This window comes from Falco cherrug, chromosome 13 (assembly GCF_023634085.1).
Source record: "Falco cherrug isolate bFalChe1 chromosome 13, bFalChe1.pri, whole genome shotgun sequence".
In the NCBI taxonomy this organism is placed as follows: Eukaryota; Metazoa; Chordata; class Aves; order Falconiformes; family Falconidae; genus Falco; species Falco cherrug.
In genome coordinates this window covers 3,241,497-3,254,189 of record NC_073709.1, presented here as the reverse complement: position 1 = coordinate 3,254,189, position 12,693 = coordinate 3,241,497, and the positions used below count along the sequence as shown (strand labels likewise).

Below are 12,693 nucleotides of genomic sequence, written 5' to 3'. Positions count from 1 at the left end.
CCGTTAATCATGGTTAAAACTTTGTCTCCCAGGCAGCATTTGAGCATGGTTTTGTATGATGACGGTATGAATACCTTAATAGTTTTCAGGAAGATACTGTGTGTTACACAAAGGTAGTAAGCTGTCTTTCATTTACCACAGTGAATATTTATTGTATTCTGTTTTGGTTCACAATAAAATCAATAGGCAAAAGATGGGCAGAATCTTTTTCGCTGAGACAAAAATGGCTTTTCGTGTGCTGCTTGGCAATACTGCTTCAGTATCTCTCTCTGCAAGTCATCTGAGATGAAGTCAAGGCATTTTCACTGGAATCAGCTTTGCTGTGGCGGAGTGGCTGCCACCTGAAGCGGGTGTAATGTCCACAGGACTTTCTAACTGGTTTTCTTTGATTTTAAATTGATGAGAAAGCAGATACTCTTGTCTCGGTGGTTTTAGTTGAGACTGTGACTCCTGGCATGCTGCTGGCTGGATTATTACTGTCTTAAGGCTTCCAAACAGTTACCATTAACCATTTTTATATTCAAAGCTGTTCTGTCGTATTTCTTAGGTTATGCTCTCAGGTTTCTTGCATGTTGTGGCAGTGAAACGTGCATGCACACCTGGGTGCCAGTTGTACTGGTTAGTTCTGTGTTCAAAAAATGACCAAATGGCACAAAATATTTCGAGTATTTGGACTGGTTAGAAAGAACATGACTGCACTTCTAATTGTGAGGCGTTTCTTTGAACAAGATTAATTTTATATTCAGTTTGTCAGTCTGCTATTGATTTGAATAGCTTTTCAAAGAGCAGGCAGTTGTACAGAATTACAATTGGCTGGTGTAGTTGAGCTTGCCAGCTGTGACTCAAGATAGTATTTAGCAATGCAGACTGCAAAAAGGTGTTAGATTTGTCTGTATTTGATGTTACTAGATAGCCGTTTTTCTTCACTTTGAAGTCATTTAAAGAGGTCGTTGCTATTTTGCAGGCATTTCTCAAAGAGGTAATAATTACAATGTTGGTCGAGGGCGTGGCATGCAAAAGAAATTGAAGCGTAAAGATCGTGGAAGGGGAAGAGGGGGCAATAAAGGATCTGATGGCTTTCATGAGGTACGTGGGATTGAAGCTGAATTCCTGATGTAGTTATGTATTTGTTTCAAATTATTGGATGCTTTGCTTTAACAGAAGAGTATTTTAAAGTATGTATCTTTAAACTTTTTCCTCTTATCCAGAAAATTGCGAGAATTTTTGAACACTTGATGTACAACATATGGTTGATAAGCTAATTCATATTTCCAGGAAAACCAAAAGCATTACATAAAACTGGCAGGAAGTTGTTCATGAGCTTTGGTTTTGAATGGTGCATGAACATCAATGTTAACTGTATCTGAAATAAGATGTTTTGCCGCTATTGGTTTACCTTAAGACATTTTAGCAAAGAAAATAGCTTTTTCCAGTTTCCATCTGAATCGTGAAGGATTCTCCTTCTCTTGCCATAGCTGTGACTGTGAAAATGGAAATATATGTGACCTTGGTTTTCATTTATTAATTCTTTGTTCTTTGAACAGGAATTAGAGAAAACATCGCAGTTCAGCGTTCATATTTGTAAACTTCTCACTCCAGTCTTCATTTAAATGAAACCTACACAAAATTGATGATTAATTCATCAAATCCATCCACAGCTGAAAAACATTATTTATATATAAAATATATATAAAAACATACAAGCCAAATCATATTTAAGTCTTTATGCCACAACTAAAATGTCTGTGGTTCTCCTCGTGCACTCAAGAACTCGCACGGCTGGCTTTTCACACTCAAGAACTCTCACGGCTGGCTTTTCACTGATGCATTGATGTATAATTGAGCCACGTTAATTTTCCCCTGTGTTCTCCAGCTGGCCTATGAAGACCTCCAGCCCTGGTCTCTGGGGCTCCTGGGTGGTCCTGGTCAGATTTTCCTGTCCCTGCCCTGCGTGTGGTAGGGAAAAGGGCAGCTGTTTGATCTGTTAGGACGATGATGCCTCATTTATAGGACTCCTCCTTCCTGTTGCTGTGGAGCATACCCTGTTCTCCAGTGCCATCTCCCAAGCTGTGGGGAAGGGTGGAGGCGAGGAGGCAGCTGCAGGCAGGTCCCAGCAGGCAGAAAACAAAAAGCTGAGCCAGCTACAGCAAAATAATGAATTCTGAAACACAGATGCAGAGCTGTGTGGTGTGGAGGGGTAACTGCGAGACTCCCAAGCCACACAGGGACATCCCTGGTATTCTTGGGGACATGGTTTGGAGCATTTCAACCTTCCTTGGGTGGTTGTTTCAAGTGCTTTGTGGTGTGGGACATTCCCAGAGAGACCTTAGAGCATTGTGTTTGTGATATTTGTGTTAACCGTGAAGAGGATCAGTTATTAGATTTGAAGCTGCCTTGTCTAAAGCAACTGAGATTTCTCTGGTTTTAATGTGTTCGGAGTAGAACATGGATCTTGGCTGATCCAGGAGTAGCATTTCAAGCTCAAAGATTTCTGCTTCTCAATATCAGCAAAAATCCGCAGATCATTCTTAGTGTTAATGTTTTGTGACATTGCTTAATCTGCCAGCAAAATGAGATCAGACACGTGGTGTACTGATGCCCGTGTGTGCTCATGATGCAGTGTGGTGATTGTGGAGAACCACATCCATTCCGTTTCAGAAGTTCTTACTCAGCAGTCAGATCCCTACTCATTTTTGAGAATGTTGGAAATTGGAAAAGCCTGTTTCATCCAGTAGGCAACCACCTTGCACTGCAAAGACTACATTTGTTCTAGCCTCTGTCGCAGTGTCGTAGACAGCAGTTCATTAAAGGCCATCTGCTTCCATGACTTTGTTAGCTCTGCCAGACCCCCTCAGCACCTGCCCTGGACTCCATGGTTAGATGGGTTTACTGCAGTTTCTTTAGTTTATCTCAAGTGCATATGCCACGTGGGAATCAAACCATAAGAACAGTTAGTTGCCTCACCAAGTACGTAATAATTCTTAGGTGTTAGGTTACAATTGAGCTGTGCTTCCTTTCTTTTTGCCTTAAGGTATAAGCAAACAGGTTGTTTTTCTTCTAACAGGAGAAAAAAAGAAAGTGGATAATCTGGAGATCACAGCAGTGTGAGAAGCACGTAGAGGGGAACAATTGGCAAAGCATAGGGTTGTGACTAAGATGGTGCAGCCTGGATGATTACTCAACTCCTGGCTGTCTGCAGAGGTGCCCTTAATCAGGGGCAGTTGGTGCTGACTTAGCTGGGTGCCAGGTGACAGCCTTGCTTTCCAGCATTGGCAAATGAAGCACAAGATACTCTGTCTATTCAGTGAAGTTATTTGTGTCTGTTGTGTTGTAAGTTTCTAATTTGGTTGCATTTATAAAAAAGACTCTGCATTAAAGTAGCTAAGGAAAAGTATGTATATTTACCTTTAGTTTGAGCTGTGGTTATAATAATTTTGAGAACTTAAATCATGGTATAGTTAATCACATTTTGGGGTAACTGGTGCACCAAGTATGCTCTAATATTTTTGCAACTGCACTTAATAAGTAAGCGTCAGTAGGATGTTCATTTTTCTTACAGGATGGCAAACCAGTGAAGAAATGGGTTAATATGAGTCAGGAGTTCATAAATCAGCATACAGTGGAACACAAAGGCAAACAAATTTGTAAATATTTCCTTGAAGGGAGGTGTATTAAGGTAATTATACGCTGTGTCTGTCAGTCTGCTTCTTCGGTGTGAGGAAGGGGAGAAGATGCTTAGTTCTTTGTTACTTCAGCTGACACAAAGAAAACCTGCATGTTGAAACTCAGTGTTTTGATTTCTAATGTTTTGAGTATTTATAGATAAATGTCAACAGAAGTACTTGTGGAAGAATAAGCACCTCTGTTGCATGTTCTGAATTGTAACAAATTCTATTTAAAATAATTGTTTGCTTATTAGTATGTACAGTAAAAACATCTGTGATAGTATCATAAAATTCCACTGACAATGTATCATATGTAAATATACATCAAATCTTATAAATATGGAATCTGTAAATAGGCAATGATCTCCAAATGTATTAGATTATTTCTCTGTTATGTGATACTGCTAATTTTGAAACATTGAAGGAATTGCTTAATTACACTAAATTATTTCTCTCTCTAAAGTAAAAAGTGGGGTTGTAGTAATAGTTTCCCTACCAAAGAATCATCTTCCTTCAGGCAGCAAGTGGAAAGCAGCAGAAAGAAGAGAGTGCTATTCAGAGCAGTCAGCTGTCAAGGAAAAGCCCTAGCAAGACAGTCTCTTATTACATAGAAAAAATTGCTTTTGCTTCATTTTGAAGCCTGTGCTGCTGTGGAGTTGAATCCTGTGATGTCAGACTAGTTCAGTCAGTTATAAAACACACTTAGGAAAAACTGCATGCTTCTCGAATCAGTGAGTGCGTAATTTATGTTTGGTTCTTCTGTGTATTTAGAGATAAAACATGTTCTTTTTCTTATTCAAATGGTCAAAGTAAAGGTGAAAATCAGTGTGCTTTTTTCCCAAACCAGTGGGGAATTGAAAACAATGCTGCTGCCTTTATATATTTCAGAATGCCGTGCCTCAGCAAGATGAGTGTTTGCTGCCACCTTCAGTTTTAAAACAAGTGGCTGAAAGAGCAATTAGTGTGTTTTTCATGAAAACAAATACAAAAATACGCAAAAATCCTCTCCAGCAAAGTTATCCTAATGTATAACATGATATGGTTGATATAAACTTGATATTATTTGGACTCTGTTTTTCCTACATGAAGAGTCTTAATACTTTGCTTGTTGGACTTTTTAAAGTTCTCTTGCGTGCCCTTAAAACAATCGGGGGTTTTCAGAACAAGATAATTGTTTAGATAGAAAATATTTTCGGTAAAGTATTTGTTCAAATGCCTTTTTTAGTGCAGATTGCTAGGTGGAGAGAGGAGAACTGGGACTAGTAAGAGCAGCTTGTTTTCTGTGACCGCTGTGTATATTCTTCTGAATCCCAATGCAGGAAGTGTTTCTCTCTGTCCAGGCTGCCCTATTCACAGTTTTTAGGGACATGCTAATAATGCAGTTCTGTGTTAGTAAAGAGAAAAAGTTTAAATTCAGCTGAGGAGGATGCTTGTTTTTAAATATGCAATGGAATTACTCAGTGTTTCAGATTTATAATGTTTTTTCTTGTTTGTTTATTTATAGGGAGAGCAGTGTAAATTTGATCATGATGCGGAGATTGAAAAGAAAAAGGAGATCTGCAAGTTTTATATACAGGGTTACTGCACCAAAGGAGAGAACTGCATTTATTTGCACAATATCCTTAAAAATATATACACTTGAATTAAACTGAAAGTTATATTTACTCTTAATTGATTTCTAAGTATTTAAGTGATAAATCACTGATTTTTAAGGGTAGCTATTTCTTTTCGTAAGAGACTATACCAAAGACTATGTAGATTAACTACAAAAAGATTATTTTTCTGCTCATATACTTAGGAGGAGAAGATATGTATAAAATTACTGGCTTGTTTTATGTTTTAAGGATTTGTAATGTTTTAAAAGATAAACCCCCTTGAAGTTAGATGCATTTGTTCACATAGTTCTAAAACCCTGATCTGTTTTGTTCTAAAGGACTTGTGTTATACTCTGGAATTGACACCTTCATCTTTTAATAGTAATTTTAGAATCAAGTCAAAAATAATGTTAAGGACATTAGTAGAGTGTTAAATGGAACTAGGAGTAAGTTGGTTATTAGCTTTCAAAATTCTTAACATATTGCTTTGGAAAGATTAAGTACTGGTTAAAAATTGAAAGATAGTTGACAGCTGAATTTTATAAACTTGCCAGTGTGAACTAGAAATCAGCCTTTGTTAGGAATCCTTAATACATTGCTTACATGAATTCCCTTGCAAGTTCTACCATACAGGAGCAAAATGCTATCAAGGAGATAAGTGCAAATTTTCTCATGCTCCCCTGACTGCAGAAACAAAAGAGCTGTTGGATAAGGTGAGCAGTTTATGGTCTGTAAACATAAGGTTTGTTGCTAAATGAAGCGGGGTGTGTGTGCTGGAAATTTCTGTGAAATTCTCAGGGAGTGTGATGCTAAATGCTAGCAATGTTAAAATTCCCTGTTGCTCCTTAGCACAGTAAATCTGTGACCAGTTTCAATACCAGGAATTTCCTTCACCATCAGTTATTCAGTTATTTTTAGCCACATCAGACTCGTTTATTTTCACAACTCATCTTTCTGCCCATGAACTTTCTTTTGCGTCCCTTTCTGTGGAAATCTTCATGTAGTCTGTAACAAGAAGTGTGGGTTTTATGTTGTCTGACTTTAGCTGACTTCTGCACTCAGGGTGGAGAAAAGAACAAGGTGCCTCCTCTGGACAGTTCATGAGATGCTGACCTTTGTTTTAAGTAGGATATTCGTGTCTCTCCAGTTACTATACAACAGACCTTAACAGAAAAGTTACATTAAGACTAGAAACATTGTGAATCTTAGACTTGAGTCGTTCAGCTTCTCTCACTACTGTGTGAAGGAAATGGGCTTGTGTGAAATTGTCCCTTCCTGGCTGCAGAAATAGTTTTCTTCCTAACTGCGAATCAGTGTCCTGCAAAACAAGAAATAATAGATTTATAGTGCATTTGAATTTGATGTGAATATATAGTAGTATTGCAGAGGGCAATTATATTTAAAAGGAAAGTGCAAGACTAAATTGAATTGCATATACTGTGAAATTTATGAAGTGTTTGCTGTATTGCATTGTTCTAGGTTTTGAATACTGAGGAGGAACCACAAAATGAAGATGAGAAAGAACTGGAGGAACTCAGAAAGCGTGGCATAGTTCCCCTCCCTAAGCCACCACCGGGTGTTGGACTTCTGCCAACCCCGCCAGAGCAATATCCATTTTCTGAGTCTGACATTGAAAATTATCAAGATCCTTCAGGAGAATATAAGAAAATCCCATCTCTTTTTGAAATAGTTGTGAAGCCTACTGTGGATTTAGCACACAAAATTGGAAAAAAGTAGGTTTCAGAATTTTGTGTAGAACTCTCCTTAAAGCATGGCTGCATAAATATTTAAACAATTCTCTTTGTTTCTGTCGGCAGTATATACTTCCGAATGTATTGCTTAAGTTAATGATCTGTCAAATGTTGGCTATCGCAATTATTTACTTATTTATTGCTTTCCATAGAGGAGAACTTACTGAACCTTGACCTTCCTCCAGAAAGTCACTCCATTGGTTCTTGTTCTGGCTCTGTGCCTGCCTTGCCTGTCCTCATGTGTAGGTTGAGCAAGGTTCATTCTCTCCTGCAGTCTTTTTATAGGTTGTTTTTTCTTGATCAAACCTAACGGAGACTCCTGATGGAGACTGTTGGCCCTGGGATGTTTAAAACCCTTTGTCGAAGCAAAGTCCAGTTCTGCATGATGCTATATTGAAAAAATGTTCTACTTCCAAACAAGCTCTTCATGTGTTACGATGTGTATGTGATGTATATAGTTTGTATATTTCTCTTCAAAAATTATTTTGCTGCTTCCAAATGTTTATCCAACTGAAGATCAAATAAGTACAAGCAGACGTCTGTAAGAGTGAGGAGATAACTAACAGGCTGTTGATCTTTAGGTGCATAATTTGACTCATTAATTTTCTTTTGCCTACAGGCCACCGACCTTCTATAACAGTGCATCACCGCCAAGACCACCGTTTCAGGGAAACGACCCGCACTCTCAGCATATGTATAATCCAGGTTCAAGTCCAGGGCCAGGACCTGGCATGTCACAAGGTCATAACGGGCCACCAATGCACCCAGGTTCTCCTGGACATCATCCATGCGCAGGGCCTCAAGGCCCAGGAATGCCGCAGAGTCCTCCTATGCAGGGTGTTCCACCAGGCTTTCTTGGACCACAGAACCAGACTGGTATGCCTATGCAAGGACAGCAGGGTGGTCCGCCTCTCACACCGCCGGGTCTCAGTGGATCTTACAATGCCCCGGGAGTTCAAGGACATATGGTGAACGTGCCAAGAGAGAATCATTGTCCTCCAGGGCCACAATACCAGCAGATTCCTGGTGAACGGCAGCCCAATATGAATTATGAGCCTATTCAGAACCCAGCTGATTTCTATGACAATTACTATTCTCATCAAGCTGTACATAACTTCCAGCCAGCTAATAACTCTGGTGGTAAGGAGATTTAAAAATTAATTGTTCTTTGATACGGTGCTTTGTAGTTGTGCAGTATTAAAACGTCATGGCTCCAAAGCTGAGCAACTGAAAGAATTTTGGATAGAAAGCCAAACCTCCTGGAATGTCTTTGCTGTATAGGCTTTCCCAGCTGGTGCTTCCCAGTTCTGTGATATAAGTCACATCAGTTTTGTTTGATGGCGTTTTATGTTTTATCTCCTCTGCTGTAAAAAATTCTATAGGATAGCTTCTAATTTGTTTTGTTTTGGGGTTTTTTTGTACTGCAGATGGAACATGGCATGGAGAATTTGCAGATCACCAGGCTCACCTCATGGCTCAAGAGTCGCACCAAGGTGGAAGCGAGTCAGACTGCATGAGTAGCCATATGGGCCACAAACCAGCCATTAATGTGCCGGATTTTCTTCCGGCGATGCAGAAGGCCCTGTACGTAAGACTTAGTCAAAAGCATCAAAGAGATGGAGACTCTGTCAGCAGCCAGGGTCAGAGGGCAATGAGCAAGGATGAAGGTAAAGATAATTTTGTTAAAGTTCTAAACATACTTACTGTCCGTGTATTAGCCTGGGACAAATCTGTTTACTTGGATTTTCATCATGATATCATTCACAATTTCTGTGAATGTGCAAGTATCAGCACAGTATTTTCAGCTGAATATCCTTGCTTTCCTTCCCAGCTTGTTCTAGGACTTCAGTATAGGCTTAGTTGCTTCATTCCAGTTCCAAGTAGAAAGATCTGTGGGTAATTTTTAGATATAGCCTGCACTTTTAAAAGGTTGTGTTGCTCAATTACTTCTTAAAATCCCTGACTGAAACAGAAAGGTGGTTATTTCTGACTGCCAGTACTGCAAGGCACATCTTAGGTTCTGTTTATTCAGTCATGCCTCTTGATCTTTTTTTGCATATTCCATTTCTCTAGAGCAGTATTTTTTCCCTCTGTGATACCTGAAATCTGCAGTGTTTAATCTCGAGTGTCTTTTCTGTAACCTGGATGGCGCAGAGCAGTAAGCCTGCCGATCAGATTCAGCCACACAGGCTACGTTTGTCCCTTGGCTTGCTGCCCTCTTTTCTGAGGCTGCTAGGCTGTGTGACCAGAAACGTGTCTTCTGTGTGACCAAAAGGCAGTGGCTGTATCAAATGTTTTTAAGGGCGTTGCCAATATAATTCTGATCAAATGGTGAGAGTGAGCTTGGAGATGCAGCTCCATACAAAACCAGAGTGACCTAGAGTTATCTACTTGGAAGTGAAGCCTTCTCACCAGTGTTCTAGAGTGACTGGTCCTCCTGTCTGGAGGGCTTTGGGAAAGCAGCATAAAGGAAAAACGTTCCTATTAACTGCTTCTGCTCCCTGTTGGATATTCGTGTGGTACAGCTAGCAGCGTGGAACCACGCGTTATTGTGCATTAGGTACTGGGGATGGCGCTGGTGTTCATCTTCTTTCTCATTTTACTGAGCCAGAACAGACCACTAGTCTCCTTCAGTGAGTAGGCAGGTTCAAGGTGTGGACCTGAGCACACAGCTGTGTCGATAAGGCCTTCCTTAATTGCATGACAGTTGAGAATTTATCCTTTAAAATTAAAAATTCTTATTTCTTCCCTTCCTGAATCTTGACCTCTCCCTAAAACCTTGTGATTTGGATTGTAATAAGGCAGCAAGTTCCACATTTGTAATTCATCTGTTTTCAAGGCTGCTGTAAGGTGTCATTTTACTTTTCATTCTGCCATCCCACGATGAAGGTCATTTTCATCAAGACTCAAGATGTTAAATGGGTTAGTTTTCTTCTACTAGTACTGATAGAAATAATTGTTTGAAAGCAGGTTATTTTCCCAGTTTAATGCTGACAGAGAGATATGTAGAGGGAATGCAGCAGAGCTGGGGAGTATCTCAACTAGCTACAGTTTTTTTGTTATGTCAGTTCTTCATTGAAATTTATTTTTATCATTTTAGATTACGGTTGTTATAATACAGGGAGTGATGATTTAATATCAGGTCTTTTCTGTTTGATTTTACTGGAAAGTTGTTGTATGAGTAAATGTGGTGCATTCCCTGGTGTTTATTTGCTTGAATATTTTTTTTTTTTAGATGACAATGTCAACTGGTATTCCAGTAGTGAAGAGGAAGAGGGGAGCAGTGTTAAATCAATACTAAAGACATTAAAGAAACAAAGTGAAAATTTTAGGAATCGTCAGCAACATTCCACAGAGCAGCACATGCTCGGTATTCCTACCGATCCACGGCTGGCAAAAGAAAAAGGCACAGGGCCTCAGGCTGCTGACCCGAGACTTCGGGCCTCTCCAAGGTCCAACCCCAGAAAGCCTTCAGAGTCGGCATCCCTGGACCCACGGCTCGTCCGAGATCCCAGGATGCACAAGGTCAGTGACGGTGCTCATGCCAGCTCGTCCCTTGGGGGAGCAAAGCTAGATTTACACCACGCGCATGCTGGAGTTAAAGTCAAGCAAAAAGGGATGGATGATGACGAAGAGGACTCGGAAAGAGAACTGAGAGAACGAGCTTTTCTGATACCGTTGGAACCTTTGCCTGGTGTGACGTTAAGGGATCCCCGATCTCAGCTTAGGCAGTTCAGCCACATTAAAATGGATGTTACCCTGATGAAACCAAACTTTGCTAAGCATATTGTATGGGCACCCGAAGACTTGCTCCCTATACCTTTGCCTAAGCCTGACCCCGTCTCTTCAATCAACTTACCTCTTCCTCCACTCATTGCTGACCAGAGACTTAACAAACTGCGGAATCTGAAAAACGATCCCCATCCAAATGCAATGCCAGCTGACCCACGACTAGCTGCAAAGGCAAAAAACAGCTTAACGGGCAGGAGCGGCTATTTGGATCCGTCTGCAGATTCGCATGCCAGTAGCTCAAGCAAATTAGGAGATCCCCGCTTACAGAAAAACGTCGATCCCAGACTCCACAGACTGTCGAGCACGGATACGCATCACGGAGTCGCAAAGGATCCACACCCTCCGAAGTTTGACCCCCGCCTCGCCAGATCTGCTGCTGGCTCCTCACAGCCCTCGGAAGCTGCGGCTACTAAACCTGACCCAGATGCTCTGCCTCCATATGCCCCCAAATTATCGTCAAGCGGTGTTAGACTGGGAACTCCAGGCTCGATACTGAGCGGTATTAGTTTGTACGATCCAAGGGATCACAGCTCGTCATTGGACACAGCTCCAGCTAGTTCAGGAGAGAATGGAGAGAACCAGAAAAAAAGTATTTTGAAAAATTCTGGTAAAAATGAACCCAGTCTCTCAGAAGATACGTCGCTCCAGAAGGCTGCCTCAAATGTGGAAAAAAATACAGAAGGATCATCATCGGAAGCTACTTCAGATAAAGCAAATAGCACCAGTAAATCTCAGGCTAAACACTCCAGCGCTGCACCTGCGGTGCATAATCTTCCTATCCAAGCTTTGTCGGGATTAATCAGACCGCAGTACAGCGACCCGAGGCAGGTTAGACAGCCTGGACAGGTAACTCAGACACAGGATAATGATCCGAATGGGGAATCAGATGATAAGTCATTAAAAGATGTTTTCAAGACTTTCGATCCGACTGCTTCACCGTTTTGTTAGCAATTGATTTTAAGTCTTTTTACTGTTGTGAATATTGCAGTTTTCTGCTGTTTTGTAACTGGTTTACCTCTTTGCTTTATTTATTTTTAAATTATAATTATCAACACTTTTCAGCTGCTAATCTCAGAACCACATGCAGTTATACAGTATGCTATAGTGTTTGCAAAGCTGTGGTATTTTCTATATAATACTTTTCCAATTTCAGGGAGACTAATAATTGACATGTAGAACCCCCCCATGTATTGTGTTAGAGCTGATAAAAGCACTTTCATTGTAAATAAGTCATTAAGAAAGTCCGAGACCTGTATATGTGTGAGCTGTCTCTTTCATAAACAACATTTAGATATGATTGCCACATTTGTATGATTGTATAGATACAAGCAATATTATGTACATTACTGTGAGAGACACTGTTTGACAAGGATTGTCTGACGCATCAAGCCAAACCTACTAACTGATTCAAAACCTACATAAATGATTTAAAAGGAAAACGTTGATCTTCCTTTTCAGATCGGTTGATGTAAGACATTGACAGTTTTTATTCATGCAGTCAATATTCTTAGTGTAAAAGAGACCTATATCGCATATTGAGGATTAAAATGTCATATCTTTTAAAAGTATTTTATTCTATGCTGTATATAGAAGAAATTGTGAAGTACATAACTAGAAGAAAGTTACTGTTAAAGTGGAGAATACCTAAGTTGTCTAATACAAAAAAGGTTTTTATTTAATTTTTTCACGCATACACAATTCTGATTAGTGCTATAAGTTACATTGTGGTGTTCATGTATTTCAATGTATTTTTGTATTCAGCTGCTTAATTTGTATTGCTTTTTTTGTATTGATGTAACTGCAGTACTTGTATTCATGGTGTCTTTATGACATTTTTAACAAAAAAATTAAAAAGGGTACAGTTAACGTCTGGTAATGACTGTGATGTTG

General features: G+C 39.9%; 1 protein-coding gene across 2 annotated transcripts in view; it reads left to right on the top strand.

Moving 5' to 3' along the window:
* The window catches only part of ZC3H6 (zinc finger CCCH-type containing 6), a 28,925-nt gene extending 16,256 nt beyond the window's left edge, over positions 1 to 12,669 (top strand). For both annotated transcript variants that reach the window (XM_055725627.1, XM_055725628.1), the window contains exons 5-12: positions 965 to 1,086; positions 3,560 to 3,676; positions 5,170 to 5,283; positions 5,866 to 5,973; positions 6,740 to 6,993; positions 7,631 to 8,151; positions 8,439 to 8,678; positions 10,247 to 12,669. In XM_055725627.1, the coding sequence (XP_055581602.1) occupies positions 965 to 1,086; positions 3,560 to 3,676; positions 5,170 to 5,283; positions 5,866 to 5,973; positions 6,740 to 6,993; positions 7,631 to 8,151; positions 8,439 to 8,678; positions 10,247 to 11,751 (2,981 nt within the window). In that variant the 3' untranslated portion in view covers positions 11,752 to 12,669. The remainder of the gene's footprint in view (positions 1 to 964; positions 1,087 to 3,559; positions 3,677 to 5,169; positions 5,284 to 5,865; positions 5,974 to 6,739; positions 6,994 to 7,630; positions 8,152 to 8,438; positions 8,679 to 10,246) is intronic.
* Positions 12,670 to 12,693: the final 24 nt, after the last annotated feature.